The following is a 23,414-nucleotide window of genomic DNA, read 5'->3' as shown; positions in this document are numbered from 1 at the left end:
GCTTTGATGTCCTAGCCAAAAACAATTTCTGACAGGAACTTGATCTGCACTTACGTCTATGTCTTCCCTTTTTGTCAAGTAAAGCCTATTAATCCCTTTGATTTAGCTCTACACTTCCAGATTATCATTTGTAGGTTGCCCATAGCTTGCATATAGGTTGTTTAAATACAGACTGAAGTTTACCATTTATGGTAGGGTAGTCCCAGAGGATAGTCTCTATTTCTAGATTCCTTGTTTGTGAGGGAGGGATCTGGCAAAGTTATAAATGCTGCTTTCGTATTTGCTGGAGAATACTTCAGGACTTGAGGAGTTGTGTACTTGGTTATTATTATTTTTTTAATATAGAAGTTTATTTCTTCTACTTTTGACAATACGGCTATCCTTTAACTTATTTTGCCAGATGTTGAACTTAAACTTGCAGAAATTTCAAACTTTAAAACTTAGCAAACTGGTTTCTACACTCATCCACAGATTTTCACTGTGCTTGTTCATGCTTTTCGCAGCACTCTCAGTACAAACATGTAGTGTGTGTGTGTATAAATGTATATACCATATACAGTGTAGTATAGAACAACCTTAGAGTGCATATATATGTACTAGATAAAATAATGTGCATCTAGTGTGTGTATGCACACGCTGTATGTAATAATAGTATATATGCATATATTTCTTTCTAAAACAGTTCTGGCTTCTTCCCCAGCTTTCCACTCTTATCTCTTTCCACCGTTTCCCTCTTGCCAAAACCCTCTCCAGGGAGTGAATCATTCTTTCTAACAGTGGTAACAAGCACTAATCACAAGGCCCTGAATGTTCCCAGCGTTATGGGAAAATTGCCAAAATAGGATTAGGATAGTAAATCTAGTTTCTTATTTCCATAGCTCATGTAGCTTTTCTGTTATAAAGATAGCTTAATAAACTATTATAAGAAATAAATTGTCCAACATTATAATAACTCTGCTTTCCTGAGATGACTTTTATTTATATTCCACATTATACAACGTAGCTTTCCTTCTCCTTGATGCTACTGAACTTCCAGAACCTTCTATCAAAGTGAGAGCTGAGGGAAATGCATGATTGCCATCTTGTGGCACCAAATGTCTCTGGCAAGCATCTGTACAGTCCTAGCAGTTTCCATCTGAGCAGCACCAGCTACCTAGATCTCTCTTCTGTTTCCAGAAAATTCAGTTTTACTGCTTTTGACCAAAATTTCCAAACTAGATTAGTTTATGTAAATTTCAAAGTTATACAGTTGAAATTCTTGGATTTTAATAACTTATTTTTCTCCCTTTTCCTAAACTAAGACCAAGCTGCCTGCTTTTTGGTTTTGCATCCGTATTGCAACCAAGCCTCAAGTGCAGGGTACCAAACTTCTCTTGTGATTTATGTGACTGAGACAAACTTGCCTTATATACAATTCCACATGTTTTTTATTTGCTATAATTGAACTACTAGCAAACTATTTGCATGACTTTATCAGTCCTGTTAATATGTCGTTGGACCTATTAGGCTAAAATTTCCAATTATTGCTAATTTCTATTAATGAAGTAGTTAAAATTCACATACGCAAGTTTTCTAGTGTCTACTCTTTTCTTTTGTGTTACGCTTACCCTGCCTGTACCCCTGGAGATCCAAAAGGCCAGCAAGAAACAGGAGAGGTCTAGTTCTACATAACAAGGTGGGTAGGTTGTTGTGGCAAGTTGCCAGTGTCCTGTGTTTTTCACCAGGAAGAATACGCTGTTGATGGTGATGGTTTCTTCTTTGCTCTTAGCTTGTCTTAGCATTAGTTTTAATCTTTTGCTGACACTGTCTACTTACTCACTGTTCACTCACTGGCCAGCAATTCCAAATGATCTCCAAGTTTTACTGTTACTGGTTTGTTTTACACTTTCTGGATTGTGTTCTGTATTCTGTTTGTTTTCCCTAAGCCCAGTTTTATCCAGTTCACAAGGTTGCATTCCTGTAGTGAACACTATTTGGCCACGGCAATTGGCACATATCTGTGTCTCTAGGTTTTCAAGGGCTTTGCTGTCATCATCTGCTTGCACTTTTGGGGCCCTGTATGTAATTCTCTTTTGTCAAGTCATCAAGATGTAGCTCCCTGATAAAACTACTAGTGTCTTTTAGCACAAGCTGGTCATTTGTACATCGTGGTTCTTGGGTCATTGGATGCTAAATAATCATCTCTTAGAAGACATACATATACAATGCTTTGGTAGCTAGTCATTATGAATACCTATTGTGGTGGTATCGCTGGTACGTTATCAAGATTACTTTAGAGCACTGATGTCTTACAGATTAGTCAGCAACCATTTTTCCTGTCTGGAAACATGGGATAGACACATGAAAATAAGGGACAGTGTATTCTTGCTAGGAAAAAGTAATTTTCTTAACATAGCATCTTTCCCCAAGGCTTCTTGAGACTTCTCACCAATGATCACATGTGACAAAGTAAGACACTTTGTTCAGTATAGATGTTTATTTATTTATTTATTATTATTATAAAAGTTATATAAAATAACATGCAGATACCAAAAAGCTGAGTATATAGAGTAATGGTATTTGCGTTGCTTGTACTGAGCCATGAGTAGAGTCATGTGGAAATATGTCTCGTTGCATTTCATTGGCACTTGAATTGTTTCTGGGCTACCATAGTTCATAAACTTCCTGCATAAATCTAATCTTTTTGTTTGAGATCAAGTTCTGCATGTCAATCAGCACAAAGTTTGTGGAAAATGACCAACTTCCAGCAAAATAAAAAACCAGATTTGGTCATACCATATCTCTGAAAGTGTGAGTGATATTCAGAGTTGAACGTGGGCCAGCAATGTGTACTAAGTGATGTAGACTGATCCATCTGGCACCTGTGAGGCCCCATCCAGAATACTCTGTCCAGCTTTATGCCCCACAGTAACAGAGAAACACTGATAAACTGGAATGAGTTCAGCAGAAAGCTGCTAAGGTGCTTAGAGGACTAGTGCACTGGTGTAGATGCTTTGTGCATGATCTTTTGGGATTTCTGTTACTATCTTGAAATAGGGAATACATTCCTTGTGGATGCTCTGATAAATGCATGTAGATGACCGTGCAAAGTAAATGTGCTGCAGGGTACTTATGAAGGGGAAAAAGCTCAAACTTTTCTTCGTACAGAGAACTTAAGATTCTCCTCCATAAAGTAACGGAACTGGCATTGTGGGCACCCAAATATGGAATGCGTCTGTGATTTCCTTGCAGGTATTTACATGGAAAATGAACTTGAGTTTTACTGTGAAGTTATTCACTGTTCTTTAAGCTTGTAACATCAAGCGGAATTTCTACTTTTTTAGTTCAGTGAGTCTGTTATTATCTTACCAGTTTAATATCTGGTTGCCCTGAAACTAGTTCTTTGTGATACATCTCTGCAGAACAGCCACCCAAAGGGATCCCATTTTTCTCTGAGTGTGCTGTGAGAGGCGCAAATGAGTGCATTGGAGTGATTTTGAACTGCTGTAGCAGCAAGGGCTGTTGAGGCTCTCTGACATCTCTCTGACATACCCCTGCCCTTGGGGAAGCCTGGGCCTCACAGTTTGTGTCCTCTCTGTACTTGCACAGCATGAACTCTGGAGTCAGGTGATGTTCTCTCGTGAATTCAGTGGGTTCAGAAAGATACTGCTGAGCCAGAACTTGGGCAGCAGTTGTTTGGAAGGTATGGTAGAGAAAGCAGAAATAAGTTCTTTGCTATGCTGGCTTCACAGGATTGGAAAACTGCAATAATTTTGACTAAAAGAAGGCAGCAGATTAGGAGGAACATAGAGCTCCTAGGTGACCTTGTGCTCAAGTGCCTTGCTAAAATGAAGTCAGTGAGCTATTTACTGAGAAAAAGATGCATTTTTTTTTTCAATTTAGTCATTTTAAAGGAGAAATCTCAATCTGCGAAGAAATAGACAAGTACTGTAAATACTAAAAATAGATTAAGCTGTAGCTTTAAACTTTGTTTAACTTGATGCTTCAAAGTGATAAGATATTTTCAAAATTGAGAAGAAGAATGAATCATAGGATAAAAATAGCAACAGGAGACCCAGAGTAGAATTTTGGGAACACAACAAGTAAAAAACAGTTTAAGAAAAATGGAAATTATTAAATTATACGTAGCATGGAAAACCTTATTGTATCAGATATTGCTCATAAATATTGCTGGTAAATATTAGTTTAAGTAGAGGACACAAAGAAAGGGAAACAGGGCTGCATGGTCAGTGATGGAACTTGGTGCGGAACCCAGGATTACCAAGTATGTCAATTACGTTTTCCAGTGGACAAAGTATCTGACAGATATTTTCTAGTTATCTACTTATTTATGTCCATAAAAATATACACAATACCGCTTCAAATTTCTTTTTGGATTTGGCTGAAAGCAATCAGACTCAGCTGTCAGAATGACTGTGCTACACTTTACAAGTGATACACAAATGTGTGTGATTTTGCTTGTATTCTTCAGTAAAACCTGTATCTAAGATGCATAACAAAGCACATCCATAGCAGTCAATGAGGCTGTGTTAATAAAGCAGTGGTGCGTGGGCATTAACCATCATTTAGGTGAGCACAGAGTGCCATTAATGCGGTCCCCCTGTGGCCTTCAGCAAGGTCAGCATTTCAATTGAGAGATGAATGAGTATATAAAAAAGTTGTAAAAGCTCAGTTGTCCCTTGGCCCAAGAACCTAGAAGTATTTAGAATCTATCTGGTTACCATTGCAAAGAACAATTGATGAGACTATTCATCTAGCTCTTTCCTTCAATTCTTTCCTTCTTTCTAATTTTCTTTTTATAACAAACAAAAAAAGATTAACTTTCAGTGACTTGTGCCAAGCATTCTTTCCCTCTTTTGCCTTGGAGAGCCAGTCTTGTGTTTCTTTCTCTTGCTGTCTGCTGGCTTTTCCTCTCTTGCACGTGTACATGAGCTTTCTTTACTCTCAGGCATTGACATGGAATCTACGAAGTGTACATGACTTTAGCTGTCTCAAGATTTGCCTTCAGTGATAACTCCTAATTTTTCTACCTTTCAAGTGAATGAAGAATGAAAAAGATTTATCAATATGGCATTACAGTGGGCAGTTGTCCAAAGCTCTTGTCTGACAACCTGCATCTATGTGGTAGTCGTGGCTATTGGATGAACTTTTAAAATTGTTTGGATGAAAACTTAATTCACCATCCAAAGAAACCATATTTTTACACTAAATCAGCCTGCAGAATTTCCTTACCCAGGGGCTTCACAACACTTAGTTTGATGCAAGGAATGGGAATGCAATGTGAAGGAAGGATGAAGAGGGGGGCAGCAGCAGTCCTTTGTGGCAGCCTGCAGTCACACCACATTAGGTAAAATGCACCTGTAGAGGGTAGTTCTGTGGTGCTTAAACTGATGGATGTGCTAGCTGCAAGATCTCTGCTCTCCTCCTCTCCTTTGTTGAATGTATGTTCCCTGCCCCCTTCCTTGTGATGGCAGTGGTACTTATATGATTGAGGACCAACGCAAAATAATTTGTGGAGAGGGTAATCTACATATGGATCATTGGGATCAGCTTCTTCACTCACTGTGGACCTAGGTGCTACTGTCAAGACAATGAAGTGGGTAGGGTAGGTTAAATTTGTATTAAGCTGCCGTGGAAAAACAGTCTTCTGCTTAAGCTAAAAAAAAGGTGACAAGCACTCCCACAACTTGTGAGGCTTATAAACAAGAGATTAGAATGAACTTCATAATCATCTCTAATCAAGGATCTGCTCAATGATGGCCTTTAGCAGCGTTCTGTGTAATAGGATCTTTATGGCTTACAGGTTTCTTGTTTCTTTTTAAATTCTATTGTTAGAGTCACTTTAGTAAAGAATGGGATCTTTTCCAAAACACTCATGTTGTTTTACAGGTTGAATGAAGACTAAATCCCTGTTATTTAAAGGATGTAATATTTTATTCAATTGATTTTAGATTTATGAAGTCGTTTTTGTTATGTCATGTCTTTATATTTGAATGGTCTTCTCAATAGCTGAATATTTCAAATTTATACTAATAAGCTGCAGCAGTGAGAGGTGAGAATGCTCTCTTTGGCTGTTTCCATAAAGGGGTAAAATTCCAGGCTGAGATTTTCTCAACATATTGGTGAAAGAATATGGTGAAGTAGTATCTTAAGCATTTACAGAGTTTCAGTTCTGTAAAATCAGAATCTTTTGCAAATGTAGATGGGGATGGGAGCCTTACATGGTTCAACTTACACTGCTTAATTTAAGTATTACAGGTATGAAGTCCTTTACTGACAAGTGTGTAATTATGAAACACAGTGAGCTCTACAACTGCCATGCTCACAAGTAGTTTGATTAATTGTACATGCTGTATTCATTGAAATTCTAATTATGAAGCAAAAGTTGAAGATTTCAATTGGAAGAATTAAAAACATGTTGATAATTTAGTTCTATACCTACCGAAATAACAGCATTTCAAATTCTTCTTACATCTTTTCTATCCCTACCTTATTTTGCTGCTTAATATACATAGTCAATATGGTTTTGTTTGTTCATAAGTGCCAGAAGTAGATTTTTGGGAAAATTCACCCTGTAGGAGAGAAAATGTAAATAATTTTATGCTATTCAGAGTGCTAATTTCCACTGGTACTCACATAAGTAATATATATTTATAACATCTTTACTAATGCAGACTTTATGCCCAATATTGTACTTAAATTGTTGTCAGCCTAGGAATAAATAAAATAAATTGAAATACAACAGTGCACTTACGCATGCTTCTAAATTGGAAACTTCAGGGTTGTGTAAGGATGTGTGTGTAGCTGGGAATTCTGTGCATTCAGTATTGAAATAACATAACATTTACATGTTTCAAACAAGTCCTCATATCTAACTGTATTCTCACCAGATTTAAGGATTCAGTACATTGTCTCTAATAAAAGATTGGAAATTAATTTACCAAATTTTTGGAAATTTTAATAACTATGTTAAACTATATTAACTATAAATTTCTGTCTGCTCAGCTGTTTTTAATGTATGCAAAACTGGTATTTCAAAGTACAATTTTATCATTTGCTGTATGTTACTATGGAGTCAAAAATTCAATACAGAATATCATATTGTTCAATATCTCCTAAATTTCTCCTAAATAAGGAGCTGGGGCTTGATTTTACATCTCTGTTTTCAGTTCAGTGAGCTTTTTATGTATTCAAGTATTGGTTGGACTGAAACATAAAGCTCTACATTGGATCTCACTTTTTACGTGCAGAGGGTACGAAGTATTAGTTTTCACTTCTGAAACTCTTTAATGTCTGTCCCTTCCTAGCCAGCACTGCTCATTCACAGTTGGCATGATTTCTGCCTCTTATTAGCACTTGTTGCTCGTGTATAAATTTTTACACAGGGCTGGAGGGCATTCCTGGAGATGTTGATGCATTTACTTCATCCTCTATCAAAGCTTTTCTGTAAGCTGTTCTCCTGCAGGTGCTGCAAAGCTTGGCTGTGGTTATATGATAGTTGGTGGAGGCTGTTAAGTGTGTGATTTGGTCTCATTGATTTCCAGATTAATTTCCCTTGTTCCTCTGTGTTTATAGTAACATAATCTTGTCCTATACTTAGGTTATAAGTTTTTGTCATTGATACAGTTATGTTTTATGTTTTCTTACTATGTACTGATTTAATAAGTTAGACCTCAAGGTTTTGCTTTAAGGCGTATCAGAATAGTTATTTAAATGTACTTGAGAAGACCTTGAATTAGAACTTTCTGTTCTTACAAGCTACTTTTCAGAGAAGAACTGTATTCAAAACTGATGTCAGACTGGGAACTAAGAAAGAGTTTAACTCTACCTTATCGCTCTTTACAGATACCTTAAAGGAGGCTGTAGAGAGGTGGGGGTTGGTCTGTTCTCCCACGTGCCTGGTGACAGGACGAGGGAGAATGGGCTTAAGTTGCGCCAGGGGAGGTTTAGGTTGGATATTAAGAAGAACTTCTTTACTGAGAGGGTTGTTAGGCATTGGGATGGGCTGCCCAGGGAAGTGGTGGAGTCACCATCCCTGGAGGTCTTTAAAAGATGTTTAGATGTAGAGCTTAGGGATATGGTTTAGTGGAGGACTGGTTAGTGTTAGGTCAGAGGTTGGACTCGGTGATCTTGGAGGTCTCTTCCAACCTAGATGATTCTGTGATTCTTCCTGTACTGGACTCCTACAGTATTGTAAATAAATGGTTATAATGTATTTAGCAGCATTCTTCCTGGTAAATTTCTTGTCTCAGCCACCAAGAATACATTAGGCTGAATTTACAGTGCCAATACTTGAATCATGTTCATTGTGACTGGATGAATTGGTGGCTGAAAGATACATCTCACTCCTTAGTATCTGTGATGTTTAATGCTCTAATTATTTAAAAAATACAAACCAAAATGAGCTTATCAACATGTATCATCTTACTCTTTGCTATGTGTGAAAGAATGGCTTCTCCAAAGCCTGTTACAATAGATGCATGTCCATTGAAGCTGAACATTCCTGAGTATTATGCATCTCTTTTTTTTTTTTTTTTTTTTTCAGATTAATCGTGCTCCAAGCTTTGGAACTGATCAAAAAATAGACTACGATGTAAAAAAGGGTGTTCTTCTAAATGCATTAAAGCTTCTCAACATACGGTAAACTTGTCCTCTTTTTTTCAGTCTGGCTGTCCTTCTGGCTTTAAATGTATTGTTTCGTTTTGTATGTGAACTTATTTATTTATTCTTTGCATTGGACTAATGGAACACGAAAACATTTTTTTCCACCTTCATATTTAGAAAAAGTAAATGCTTCCATTGCTGTCAGTTTTGCTATTGAAATTAATCCAAATTTAACTTTTATTCTTGTTTGTGCTTCCCAAAAACGAAGTGATAATGTTCATTTTAATACCTTTTAAATGGTTTCTCAAACAGGTCTCTAAGTGAGAATGTGAGTGCAGTTGTAGGAAATTTGCTTTGGCAATAGTTTAATACACAATCAAAAGCTATACTGCTCTATAAGAAAGCCTGGTAGTTGGGATATGCTGAAGAAAATCTGAACTTCAGGAACATAGCTGCAACCATATTTGTACATTATATTATAGTACAGAATTATTATAGTACAATTTAAGGTGTGAAGATATTGTAGCCATAAAAGTTAATACTAAAAAAAAATAAAAAATCTTAATGAGCATTTGACTACTAATTTGTATGTTGTAAACCACATGACTGACTGAAAATTACAGATGATTTACTTCAGATGAAAGTGCATCTCAGTTGCATTGGGTCAGTTTAAGATGCTTAATTCAGTAGATCTTGATACACCAATTTGAGTTCTGAAAACTGATGTCTGAATTCCTCTTCCTGTTATGTAGCTATCAAAACCTGCATTATGTGAGGGCCTGTGGGAATGAATGTGCTAGATATATTTTGCAATATATTTCATTATAAAAGGTCTTTAACATATCCAGTAGCATAAAGAAACCTTTCCTAATTTTTACTGAGGAATACTTCTCTTTGGACTGACATGCCATATAATATATTTGTGTTTCAGGACAAGTGATAAAAGAAGAAACTTAGCCCAGCAGAAGGCTGAAGCTCAAAAAAGACTGTATGGTCAAGGCTCAATGAAAAAACTGTTGCCAGGTTCCTCAGATTGGGAAAAGCAGCGCCACACACTGGAAAGGAGAAAAGAAGAACTGGTATGATGAAAAAGCGCTATTTCTTGCCCATGGCTTATGTTCTCTTTGTGTTAATTGCCTTACTTTCTTGATTTATAGAAGGAAAGACTTGCACAAGTCCGTAAACAGATTTCCAAAGAAGAGCATGAAAATAGGCACATGGGGAACTACAGGTAACTGTATTGATTGTATTGGTGGGAAGAATTCAGTTCATTGATTAGGAATATTGGAAACAAGTATTTGTGGTATATGATACATGTATGACAAAAATAAGTAGGCATTTATAGAAAATATAAAATGTAAACCAGGCAGTATGATTTCTTTCGGATAGCACTTTCTTTGATTCCAAATTTTTGTATGCACTTAAGAATTTAAATGATATCAATCACTCTAGTGTTTGTGCAAGAGATTTGCTTGAAAGATGTGATTGTTCAGTTCTATAATCACGTATGACAATTCTTTTGTCTGGGGTGGAGGACAATATTGTGGTGTTAATATTCCTGCATTATTGTACAGAGAATGAAAAATCAAATCTGAATGTTCTCTGTGAAGCTTCAGAAACCTTACATTTGGTAATGGCATTTCAGATACCATATTCATATTTCTACACTTTGATTTTGGATCTCAGTAGACTTAAAATTATATATCTTCAGTTTTTGTGGTAAAATATGTTCAAAAGCCTGTTTTAACTTGTTGGTTATAATTGGCATTGGCCAGAAAACAGTATTTTTTTGATGTTTTTACTTTATTTATTGACATTAGCTTCAATGAGAAGTGAAAGCAAGGCCAATGGATATTTGGTGAAAGGGTGCAGGGTACTGCTGAGAAGAGATGTTGGGAACATTCACCCAATCTTTACAACATTCATACAGGATGTAGGAGGTCTAGGCTTCTATCTTTCATTTTGAATTAGTCAGAATGCCTTTACTGCTGTTCTTCTGCTTTTTGAGCAGATGTTCTATATTTCCCAGTAAACTCCTTATTTAAACACACAGATTTGTTTTTGTTTTTTCCTTTTTTTGATGAATTAACATCTTGCTAACAGAGACTGTTTGTAACATTCCCAGTTTTAATTACATTCTTTCTTGACATATATAGAGCTGAACTAGTATATCAAAAAACAACACAATGAAGCAGTTATTTTCATATTAGTTGGACTAGAAGAAAGAGAAACACGATGCTTAAAAATGTCTTGGTTTTTCTTTAACTTTAAAGTCTAACTTTTTAACTGATCCTGTTTGAGGTTGCTAATTCAGTTGCGGAATGAAAGTGAGCCAAATGTTCTCTTTATTTAGTCTTTTGGTTGCTCTAAATCAATAAAATGCAAACATTTTGTTTTTTTTTTCTCTGTAAAAAAATGTCATTTAATGAGAAATGTGCAGATGTAAATAGGCAGAACAGCTGTGTGTTTTCTTAATACCACATGTTTGCAAAAAGGCTGAAGAATCAGCAGAGCCTGAGAAGTAAAGGAATTTTGGCTAGAGATACAGATTTTATCTAAGCATTCTTCAGGCTTTTCTCCTTGTGATGTCCTTCTGCAGAGCAGGACTAGCTTGTCTCAGGTATTGCCAATCTATTGCCATAGATCATGGAAATTTTGGGTCCTAGTATCGCTGTATGGATTAGTGCTTCCTGTGAAGCACTTCCAAAGAAACCTTTATGCCTACACAACTTTTGAATCCTAATCCTATGAACAGTTTTTTTTCCATCAACCTCAGTAGGTTTTGATGTAGGCACTATGCCTACAAGTAGCTTAGTCAAGTGTCTGTCTGCAAGTGCAGCTAGCCCATTGATTTCATTAGGATCCTGTGGTGTTCAGAATAGGATGCTTTCAAATGCCTCCAAGCACTTGTAAATTTATGAGGAACTGAAAAGTATGTATATGTCTTTGAAATAGCCTTTAACTGTAGTCTATTTCTACATATATTTGAATGTGCTTTCTTTAAAGTAATTGTTCTACAGTACTTTTTTAGCAGTAGAATCAACACCATTAAATAGTGTTGACTGCTACTAGATTAGAGTTTGTGTATGTATGCGAACTGGAGCCACCTTCAGGTTGTAGAACCAATGTGAGTTAAATAGGATCATGTTCAACCTTTTTCCATTGTGACAAAATCATAATGAAAGATACCTTTTCAAGAAAGAAAAGACTGAAAATGAAAAGGAGAGCCTTGTAAAAAGTTCACACATACAAAAAAAAAAACAAAAACAAACACAACACCAACCACAACAAACCAAACATACAAGTCACATAATGCCAGTTGATATATAAATGGTACCTATGTTTTACACAGTGAAGGCAGAATTATCTTATACTCATTACAGTAAGTTAGAAATCAGTCTCCCATCTCCACCATTTCTGACTGTTTCAGGCATTCATTGTATGGATTGGAGCGGGTTTCTTCAAAGCCCGTTGTTACTTGATGAGCATGAATAAACCACTGAGTCCTGTTTCTTAGATGCTCATAATCTTCCCTGTGATTTTAGAGAAAAATAGCATAGCTGCTGTAATGGAAAACCAGAGTCACCCTGTATGTGCATGTACTAGGAAAAAATAAATTCTTACAACATGTATTTCCTCTTTTTTTTTTTGTTTTTGAAGATTTAACATTCAAGTGCATTACATATTGAATCTTTAATGTATTTCATGTCCATTAACTCAAAGCAATTGTTCAGATTTTCATTGTTTTGTGTCCTTTCACTGCTAATAAAAATTATTCTGTGACACTGAATTTTACAAGCAATATTTTGCAATAGTTCATGAATCTTTTACACTTGGGTGTACTGTTCAGACCCACCCTGAAATTTCTGAGGGCACTGGGCCTGTTCAGCCTGGAGAAGAGGAGGCTGAGGGGAGACCTCATCGCAGTCTACAACTTCCTCGTAAGGGGGTGTCGAGAGGCAGGAGACCTTTTCTCCATTAACACCAGTGACAGGACCCGCGGGAACGGGGTTAAGCTGAGGCAGGGGAAATTTAGGCTTGACATCAGGAGGGGGTTCTTCACAGAGAGGGTGGTTGCACACTGGAACAGGCTCCCCAGGGAAGTGGTCACTGCACCGAGCCTGTCTGAATTTAAGAAGAGATTGGACTGTGCACTTAGTCACATGGTCTGAACTTTTGGGTAGACCTGTGTGGTGTCAAGAGTTGGACTTGATGATCCTTACGGGTCCCTTCCAACTCAGGATATTCTATGATTCTATGATTGCAAAGCCGTGTTTGCTTACCTCTCAGGAATGACCTGATTGCATTACTTTTTGGCTAATTGTTGGCTTAAACCACGTATGTGTTCACTGAGTTAAATCTAGATTTAGAGAGCATCATTCAGAGTGTATGTTTCATGATATGATATGTATTCCATCTATAGTTATAATGTAATATGCATTACAGAAGACTCTAAATTAGCTGCATTTTGTTCCTATTTGATAAGGAACTCATCTTCTATCTTCCACTTAAACTCAGTTTCATTTTTTTTCCCAACAGGCGAATTTACCCTCCTGATGATAAAACATTACTTGAAAAGTATGAGAGTTTGTTAGCCACTGCTTTCCAGACATTTCTTGCTGGGAGAGCAGCTTCACTTCAGCGGGAAATGAATAACCCTTTAACAAGAATGAAGGTACTGAAGCACAAAAATTGGCTTTAAGTTATTTATCTTGGAATTTATGACCTTGCATATTAGTTTCACAATAATCATGCGTGATGGCTAATAAATAGCATTTGATAATGTTTCCATCATTTTATTATTATTCTTTGTGCAGCTTGTGGGCCAGATCCTTGAATCTGGATGACCTGCAGTGGACCCAGGGTGGAGACAGGCTAGCTGGCTTTAAGCTACTTTTCAATTTCCCTGATCCTCAGCCTTACCCCTGGCCAAACCAGAGGTTGGCAGAAACTGCTTATGAGCTGGTAATTGCCTCCTTCTTCCTCCAGTAATGTCCCCAGCCTACTCATCCACTTGTACAGACTGGAATGAGCGATATCTTAAAACCAGCTCTGCTAGTTTAAGGAATCCAAAAATTCTGCCTGATTGCCTATTTACGCAGGCAACGATAGAAAGCAGGAGAGTGGCTATATTTAAAATAACCCAATAATGTGATTTAATTTGAAATCTAAGAAAGAATTTCCCGTCTGTAATTGGCATCATTCAGCAGTTTTGCAGGAATCTTGTTCAGCCCTTTCTTCAGACTTTAATAAATGTTAAGACTTGATTTTAACTTTTGATTTTGTGATGATTGTAAAGAGAGATGCATGCGTCAGAAGAAATACTGTTATATCCTCCTTTGGAGGCATTCATAGTCTTATTTTAGGAATCAATAATCAAAGTAATTTCAAATTCCTACCAGTTGGCTCTTGAAGTTCGGAAGAATAGGATAATGCCTTGCTTTGAATTAATCATATTGAAATTCCTGTTTCTAGGAGGAGGACATTTTGGATCTTCTGGAGCAATGTGAAATAGATGATGAAAAACTAATGGGAAAATGTACCAGGCAGCGAGGGCCTAAGGTATTTTACTTTTAGATGCCATATTTTTTAAATTCTATTCCAGTCTGAGAATTTTAAGTGAGCAAATTAGTTAGCTGATTCTGGTGGAAGCTTTGTTCCTCATATTGCCATTAGCTTGTTTTTTGTTTTTTAAATAAGAAGAGAAGCATAATTACCTTTTGTCCAGCCAAATCCCATTAAAATTTTAACTGGATGTGGGATTCTTTTCCTCTCTAAGCTGTTTTGAGGAATCGGTGTGCATGGCAACAACTGTTCTACAAGAGACTGCTTCATTTCAGTGTGTGAAATGATCTTTTATATCCATAGATTATCTCAGAAGAATGCTTTGATCTTTAATCGATTAGTGCTACTGAGGAATTTTGAGATCATGGGATAAAAGGCACTATGGAAGCTCAAAGGATTAATTATGATTATGATGTATCTGCAGCTTGCTTACTAGCTAAAAGGGTCATACGATATATCTTGAAGCCAGTTTCATATCCAAAATCTGATTTTAAAGTGAATATACTTTATTTTTAGCTTAATACTTTCTGCTTGTGCACATAGTTCATGTGAGTTTTTGCCTTAAATACACTGTGTCCCTCTGCAAGCCAGTAAAGATGAATAGTTTGGGCTTAGCTTAAAGAGGTGTGTTTACTATATCCTGCAAACATTTTATGTCAAGTCTGCTTAGAGGAGCCTGCTTTTAAGTTCCTGACCTTTAATAGATTTAAGTATGCATGTAAATTTTTTTTACAGCATTTTATGTTTCTGAGAACATGGTATACAAGTCTTGGTACAGGTGAATTTCCTTACAAAATGAATACTGACGATTGTCCCGGGCTTGCAGGGCTACTAAACATGTGTGCAAGAATCTACATTTTTATACAGGTGTGCATACTGGAAAGATAATTGGTATATCCATTCTAGAGTTTTGTGAGCCAGTGCTCTAACAGTTGCCAACTCATTTAAATAAGACAAAACCAAAACAAACAAACAAACAAACCAAAACAAACAAACAAAAAAACACATCCGGTCCACCCTGGCAACACACTCAACCCACATTCTTCAGGGCTTGGTTTTCAGTTCTTTAAAATAGTGTCACTTAATTCAAGCTTAACATCCCAATCACATGCCTGTTTCCAGAAGCCTGTCTTTTCCCAGCAGCCCTCAAAGAGCATCTATCTGGTTGACTGTATGCACACACAGATGATAAGCTCTACACTGGTTGCACAGAAACCATTTCCAAGCTGGAGGCCATAAACATTAATAGAGTACTGAACTCAAACTGAAAAACTTCTTTTAAGTAGTTTTAAGGTGAATTCTCAATTTCTGAGTGAGATTATATGATGTGGTCTTCTTTTATAGTAGACAAATTAATTCCGTAGCTTAGAAGCTGTTACATCAGATCAACATTGCATTAATAGGACAGAGAAAAAATTCTGCATATTGCAGAATTCCCACTTGTTGCCTTAAAATTTATGAGATCAAATGAAAGGGAAATGAAACTAGCTTATCGAAGGAGGTTGTTTCTTTTCTTTGCAGTGTACAGACTCCATGCTGTACAGGATATGCATTCCTGCATCTTTTTCTTAGGGTCCTGGTATACTTCTCAATCCTTTAAGCCATACACACAGTGAAGGCATGTGACTGGGGACTTCTCTAGTTGTGTAATATCCTATGCAGTCCCTTTGAAATATGGATGTCTGTTTCGGATGGTCCTTGTATCTTGCACCAAAAGAGTATCACCCCTTTCCTTTAAGGAGTAAGGTGAATATAGGTAATAATGTGCATTTGATTGGCTACCTCTTTGTATATCATACCTCTATGATATACATGGTGTCTAATATCTGTCTCTATATAAATCTGGTGAGGTAGGCAGTATAATTTACTATTGCCTGTCAATCTATCAGGTAAAAGAGTAATCTAGTAGTAAAACTAATCTTTTGTAAGCATGAAATACTACAAATAAAGATCCATTTGGGTATCCAAAAAGTAACACAAGCAAGATCTGATAGTCAAAACAAACCAGTACATCTCACCTCAAGTCCTGTTAAATGAAAGGTTCTTTGGGAAGGTCATAACATGCTGCCCTCATTTAACCTTTAGTGGCTGGCCTGCTGACAGAGGCTACTGTTTAGGAAGTCAGATGCTTTGCCTTGGGCACACTCTCTTCCTTGGAAAAATGAACAGTTAGGACTCTGTGCAGCATAGTTGGAAAAATATGAAGAGAGAAGAACGTTTTCCTCTTGATCTTCCTCCATACACATACATGTATTTGAAGGGTAGAGGGTGTGTGTTTGTGTAAATAAATTTTGCATGTAAAAACAATTCCATATTTGCTTGGAGGCAATTTTTGTCTGCAAGTAAAATATTACTGAATTCTACCTAAACTGAGAAATTATTTCTGGAAATGTCTGGTTTATTTGTAGCCTCTAGAGGGCACCTTATACTCGCACACTGTAAGGTTTACTCTGCCATGTTTATTAAATTGCACCGGTTCTTTGTGTAGGAAAAAGAAGTAAGGAAACAAAATAATATAGGTATTTTAGAGGAAACAAGTAATTACTTTTATTTTATTCTTCTTATATAAAATCAGATGAGTCTAATCAAACAAAAACGAGGTTAGCATAAGGGGAAAATCAAGGTGATTAGAATTGCTATGGATGTGAATATTAAACTTTTAAGTGGTCAGTTTAAACCCAGATCTGGCTATTATTTGTCATCATTGCTTTCTGTAATTTCTTTGACTTTTCTTTTTATTCTTCTAGGTTGATTGATGCAAAGTCTTAGTCTGTTCTTATTGTTCATTGCAAAAAGTGTTAGAAACATGCATATGATAAGAGGAAATAAGATCTACTTTAAAATCCCTGTGATTTTTAATTGAAATTATTCATTATTTCATGTATAACTCATCCAGAATGTCTAATCAATATATTATTTCTCCATGATATGTACCATTTCGGGATTGGGATACCTAATTTTGAGAAAGCAGTAGGTGTTGAGGCACCTTAATTTATCCTTTTGGCAGGTAGATAGACATCAAAATACTATTTTTGTAATTTGAACATTGCCAGGGAATTGCCAGGGAAACAAACAAACAAACAAAAACAATTGCCACAGTGGAATATACTTCTTTAACTCGTCCTTATCCAGTTTGAGAGCTTGTGCTTGCATAACCATACTATCACTGTTAAGTCAGTGGGAGAAATCTCTTTCCTTCCTTGCCTGGAGTAGAAGTTTTTGTAGGATATGTTTATTTGTAAAATATCACCCTTCGCAGTAAATCTTTGTGCGTTATATTAAAATAATGAGGCAATTTAAATTCATCCTCAGAGTTTCTTCTATTTCAGACTGATCCAAAAGATGTTCAGAAATTACAGTATTTTTTTAATGTGAGACTTAATTTAATTAGGCAACTAGGAAGATGAAGCCATTGTCATAGCTTCTTACAGCTGACCATTACTGGAATGAAAACTTAGGAAAAATAATTACCATATGAGACCTCTTAGGTTGATAGATATAATGGTGGACACTGCATTTTACTTGTCTGTCTCGTTGATGTAAGAAAAAAAACCCCACGTCATTTCTGTTCTTGCATCAGTTTCTCTGTCTCCTACTTTTTGCTTTTTATCTTACATTACTCTTGGTAAGAGCATGAGATTAATTACCTGATGAGACTGAATCCCATGTACATATGGGATGCCAAAGGTACCTAGCATAGCTTTCTATATCCCTCCAGATTCTGCCTTCTACAGGATGTGGATTAATCACTTTCTCTTTCAGAAGTGTACCAGACAAAGTTCCCTGATGATTACTTCACAGCAATCACTGTTACAGAACACCTTCAGTTATTGCAAATATCACTTAGGGATTGCAACTGATTGCAAATGGTGTTCTGTATAATTTGATTCACTGTTTTAAACTATAATATATATCAGGTAGGGTAAATCCTACTTGAAATAAACTAACATTTTCGCCTTACTATATTATGCTGATATTATTGTGTCATTAGTTTAATAAGGTACTAAAAAATTTGAGATAGCCTTAATATTTACAAATGAACCTCCCTGAATCAGAGACATAATGTGATAGTAAAGTGTTCTTTTGGGATTATAAAGGAATTTATTTTTTTTTCATTTATTTATTTTGCTTTAGCCCTTGTATTCTATGCCAGAAAGTGCACAACCCTTAAGAAAACTTAAGAACTACAATAGTGATAGCAGCTGTGATAGTGGTAGCAGTATGTCAGAGTCGGGAGAAGAAACTGAAAAGGAAGATCATAATGAAAAAAAAGAGAAAAAAGTATCATATGATCTTGAAGAAAATAAATATAAGTCCTTGGAACGATCAGGTAAGTTAAGTTACCACCTTTTAAAGTCTGGTCTTACATGGTGAATTACATAGAATGCTTGAGTATTTCAGAATATATCAACAGTCATAGCTCAGAGTTAAACAGTGGTTTGTTCATTTAATCTTCTTTAAAATCTTTTCTAAAATAATTAAAAAAAAAAAAGGAAAAAAATATGAATATTTTTGACAAGAATGCCAAAGGGAAAAAACACATTTGGATGACAATTGAAAATGGTGTGAATTTACTCTTATTTTTTTTTTTTTTTTATAAGATTGTTATTTTTTCCTTGTAAAATAAAGTTTCATTAAGCTTGAATTTGCTGGAATATAGAACGGATACAGAAATATATCTGTATATATATGTTTCTGATGAGATATTTTCTTGCTTACTGTAGAGTGCTAGTGTGACTGTGTTCTGTTGAACATGGTAGATATGCTTTTTTATTTTTATTTTTTTTAGAGGTGTATTGTGTCAAAGAATTTCGTCATTTAATTACACAAATACTTCTAAAGTTTTATTTTTCATAGGAACGTCCTTTATTTAGCAGGAGGCTGAATTGAAAAACTTTACAGCTGGACAGGAGCAGATGAGTTAGACCATGTCTACAGATACGTGTTCCTTCAACTACATTTTCTCTTTCTTCCATATTCTTCTAGTCAAGAAGACTAACATAGTAGCCACATGCTTTTTGACCCATAGGGAATATGTACTCTGTCTCAAATCTGATGCATGGATCGGAGTCCACCTGATTAAAGCTGACTATGAGGGAGAAATAAATGTTCTTATAGAATATATATAACGTGTGTTATTAGAGGATCTGACATGAATGACTACGACATATAAAATTGTTAGTCAATGTAAGTTATTGTACAATGGATGTAAATGTGATAGTCATGTGTGTTGTTAGTTACAAAGACTGAAAAATGGGTGTAAAAAGACTAATAAGTAATTGCATCATTTCTTTAATTTGTCTGCAGGTAGAATGAACTGGAAACCTTCAATTAAAAATATAAAATCTCCATCATATTCACCCTCCACATCATCTGCAGGTCCAATAAGGCGTTCTGTAAGCTGCCCTCGTTCTATATCGACTATGCAGTCACATGAACAGCGTCCCTTCTCAGCCAAAGCATCTCTGCAAGTCCAACGTGCATCCTCAGTGAATAGGGCCCGTTCTTTAAATTGCAGCCCATCTTCATCCAGAGTCTCTCAGACATCCAGCCTGGGCACTATGAATTCTTCGGGGGTGAGTTAGCAGAGCAGTTACATTCAAAAAATGTTTCATTTCTCTAAAGCTTTATAAATGCCTTAATAATTTTTACAATGTCAAAAATCCTGATGTACAGGATTTTGATGTATAGTCAATTCTATTTTAACAGAAACTCAGGAATGTAAGATCTCCACATCTCTACATGTCTTACAGTGAGTGCTAGCTGTGATGTTTCAGTGTTTCTGGTGCAGCTATACAGATACCACATTTTATGAAAATGGAAATCTTAGCTAGGGCCTTTGTGGCTTAGAAACCCTCTCTCATAGGCAGTTTTTTTTTTTTTTGTTTGTTTGTTTTTGTTTTCTGCTTTAATGGTAGAAAGTTATTACTTTAGCATGAAACTCTTTAAAAAGTTTCTGTGGTTTGTTTGGGGACTGATGGTTTCTGAAATAAGGATCTGCCTACCTTCAAAATTTTTACAGTGACAAAAACACATCAGTGCTTGAAAAACAGTGTATAATCCTAGGATAAATGCATAGTATCAGATCAAAACATTAGTAAGGTTTTGTATGGCTCTTCATTGAAGATGTAATTACTTTGCAGCCTACTGTACCTAATTCAAATCAACTGTACCACTGCTCTACTTCCAGAGTTAACAATTTAAAATTTATAGGCAGTTCCATGTCTTCCTTAGGATTTACTAATTTGCTGTTGGAATAACAGTGTCAGAAGCCTATTTTTATTTTTTTAAGTGAAGGTAAAACTACTTTCATTTTGAAGCCTGTCCCTGAGGAAGGCAAACATTTAGATTTGCATGGTCCAACTAAGTAATTAATAGAAAAAGCAGATCTTATTAAATAAAGATTTTTAGCTGTTTAGAATCTGTGTGCTAATATTTTACAGGTGTACTTCTGGAATATACCTTTTTTTTTTTTTTTCATTGCTTGCATGGTGGACCACTTGCCCCCAGGCAGTGTTTGCTGGATCTGTATCCAGCCTAATTCAGTATAGTATTGAGTGTTTGTGCCAGTGTGTTTCAATTCGTCCTTTGGTGGCTGACCCGTATATTTCATCACCCAAATAATTCATCTGGAGAGAGGGCAAAACAAATTGGCACTTCTAACCCACACTTGCAGCCTTTCTCCATTGTGTTGAGTTTTGATTTTGAGAAATCCTTTTGTAATGCTAATTAACGTGCTTCATAGTATTTACTATCTCTAATCATCATTTTTATCCGGTAGAACACACATTGTCTGTTTTGCCTGTGAGGCTTTGTCTAAATGATGAAAAAGAACCCTTTTAAAATTGCGTGCTGACATCTTGCAAAATACTTCTTAACATGGTTTTCCATCTTTAAAGTCAGCTAATAGAATTGGGAAGACATTAAGATTTTGTCTTCACCACAACAAGTTAAAGGTATTTTTTATCACACTAGCTTTCTCAAGTTTAAAAAGTACCCTTTCATCATCAAGATGTATTCTGAGAGTTTAATGAGACAGACTTAATATAGATTTTTCTACTCACATTAACTCTATATCAAATACAAATTACTGAAAGATTAAAACCAGTCTCTTACCGTATGACATTAAAAATGGGCTGCTCACTTAAATTAACATTAGTAAGAAACTGTACTTACTTTTTCATTGAGAAAGCTGTACTACAGAAGTGATCTTGATATGCAGATCTATTATGTTGGGTGATAGAGCTTGGGTCATGTTTCTTAAAATAATGTGAATAAAATTACTTACAAAATTGATAAGAACTACTCATAATTTAGCACTGTATTGTGAATGGAACTCTGTTCATAATTATTTTTGCAACTAAGAATAATATACTATATATTACTGCTAGAATAAAATTGAAATTGATAAACTATAACTTACTAAGAAGAAATAATTTGTACATGCTAAAGTGTTAGTTTTTCAATCCTTTGGGCAAGCAAAAAGGGAGTGTATTGCCACTTTTGGAGGCTGGTAAGATCCAAATATACTAAAGGCATGGAAACTAAGTTTAGAATAAGCCATCTCATGAGACCCAACCTGGAGTAACGCATTGAGCTCTGGGGCCCCCAGCGTAAGGACATAGACGTCTTGGAGGAGGTCCAGAAGTGGGACACAGAGGGGACACAGATTATCAGAGGCTGGAGCACCTCTCCTATGAAGACAGGCTGAGGGAGTTGGGGTTCTTCATCCTGGAGAAGAGAAGGCTCTGGGGAGACCTTGTAGCACCCTGGCAGTACCTAAAGGGGGCCTACAGGAAAGCTTGTGAGGGACTCTTACCTGGGAGTGTAGTGATAGGACAAGAGGTAATAATTTTTAACTGAAAGGATTTATATTAGACATTTGAAATAAATTCTTCACTATAAAGGTGGAGAGAGACTGGAACAGGTTGCCCAGAGACGCAGTGAATGCCTCATCCCTGGAAGTGGCCAGGCTGGATGAGGTTTGTCAACCTTGTCTGGTGTGAGGTGTCTCTGCCCAGGGCAGGGGGTTGGAACCAGATGATCTTTAAGGTCCCTTCCAACCCATGTGATTCTATGATTTACATTTGGGAATTACAGGCACATTTTATAGCAGTTATAATCAAAAATGGATTTGTAAATATTTGCTACCTTATCATTTCAGCTGCATTATTCTATTAAAATATTTTCTTATGTTTAAAAATATTCTTCACCTACTTAAGCAAAAGTATCCTTAAGTAATGAAGTTCTTACAATATACAAAGATTTAGAAATGCCTAACAATTCTGAATTTCATTCTTGGAAAAAAAAACAATCAACACTTAAAATTAAGCCCACGTAATTTTGCACGGACAAAAATATGCAAAAGTAAAGAAAAAGGATCAGAAATACTTCTAACTATGTTCTAGATTTTAAAAAGCAAACCCCAAATCCTTCAGACATGGTCTAATCTCAATACTTTATGGTTTCAAGTTGCTGTTGGCATGAAAAACACTGATATTTTAAACAGTACCCTGAAAAATTGAAAGCAATGTGTGAACCCCACTTAGCAGAATTGGAGCAAAATGTCCCTACTTCTAATATAACTGGCATTTTCTGTTAAACCATAAATTAAATTTGTCACAGTGCAGAACTGAAATGAAGTTTATTATTATTAATAATTTCTGTTCATTATATTGAATTTAATTTCCAAATTTGTTGTCTACATTCCAAGTGTATATTTTAAATGGTGGCATCATGAATATCTAATATATATTTGCTTATCTTTTTTCAAACAAACATGCATTCAAACTCTGATTTTCTTGCATTTATTGAGAACTAAGAGTAACCCTGGTGGATTAATGTGCAAAGCATACTTGTGTATATTAGGTATGTATTAGATACTACATTTATACACTTTATAAATGCATTTTATACTACCCTGTTTAGAGGTGTTTGTTTTTTTTATTTATCAAGGAAATATCTTTGTTCCTATTATGTGATCTAATAGCACACCTGGATTTTTTCATCTATTTCATATCTTTAGAATGAGTCTTTGCTGCAACAGAAAACGAAAGAGCAAGAAGTTGCTCTGACAAAAGAGACTCTACTCATTTTCAATGACATGAGAATGAAGTTCCCAGGCAAAACGGATGAAGAATCAGAATTAATTATAGAAGATGTAAGTATCTATAAATAAGAAAGAAGAATTACAAGCTAGATAGTGCTTAAGCCACTAAAACGAAGGAAAGCAGAAAGTTCAATTT

The 23,414-nt window shown here is 35.8% G+C and overlaps 1 protein-coding gene across 16 annotated transcripts in view; it reads left to right on the top strand.

The window, feature by feature from the left end:
* TTLL7 (tubulin tyrosine ligase like 7) overlaps positions 1–23,414 on the top strand; it is a 71,878-nt gene that overhangs the window by 32,220 nt on the left and 16,244 nt on the right. For 15 of the 16 annotated variants that reach the window (XR_011099000.1, XM_068690920.1, XM_068690917.1 and 12 more), the window contains 8 exons: positions 8,546–8,640; positions 9,536–9,683; positions 9,762–9,835; positions 13,144–13,279; positions 14,080–14,166; positions 18,304–18,499; positions 19,477–19,745; positions 23,195–23,329. Coding sequence is in view for 15 of the 16 variants with exons in the window: in XM_068690920.1 (XP_068547021.1) it covers positions 8,546–8,640; positions 9,536–9,683; positions 9,762–9,835; positions 13,144–13,279; positions 14,080–14,166; positions 18,304–18,499; positions 19,477–19,745; positions 23,195–23,329 (1,140 nt within the window). In the remaining variant the exon portion in view is untranslated. The remainder of the gene's footprint in view (positions 1–8,545; positions 8,641–9,535; positions 9,684–9,761; positions 9,836–13,143; positions 13,280–14,079; positions 14,167–18,303; positions 18,500–19,476; positions 19,746–23,194; positions 23,330–23,414) is intronic. The other variant, XM_068690922.1, reaches the window with a different exon arrangement.

The sequence above is a fragment of the Anas acuta genome, chromosome 8 (genome assembly GCF_963932015.1).
Source record: "Anas acuta chromosome 8, bAnaAcu1.1, whole genome shotgun sequence".
Classification (NCBI taxonomy): Eukaryota; Metazoa; Chordata; class Aves; order Anseriformes; family Anatidae; genus Anas; species Anas acuta.
Note: the sequence above shows the minus strand (reverse complement) of the source record. Positions and strands in the feature narration are given on the sequence as shown.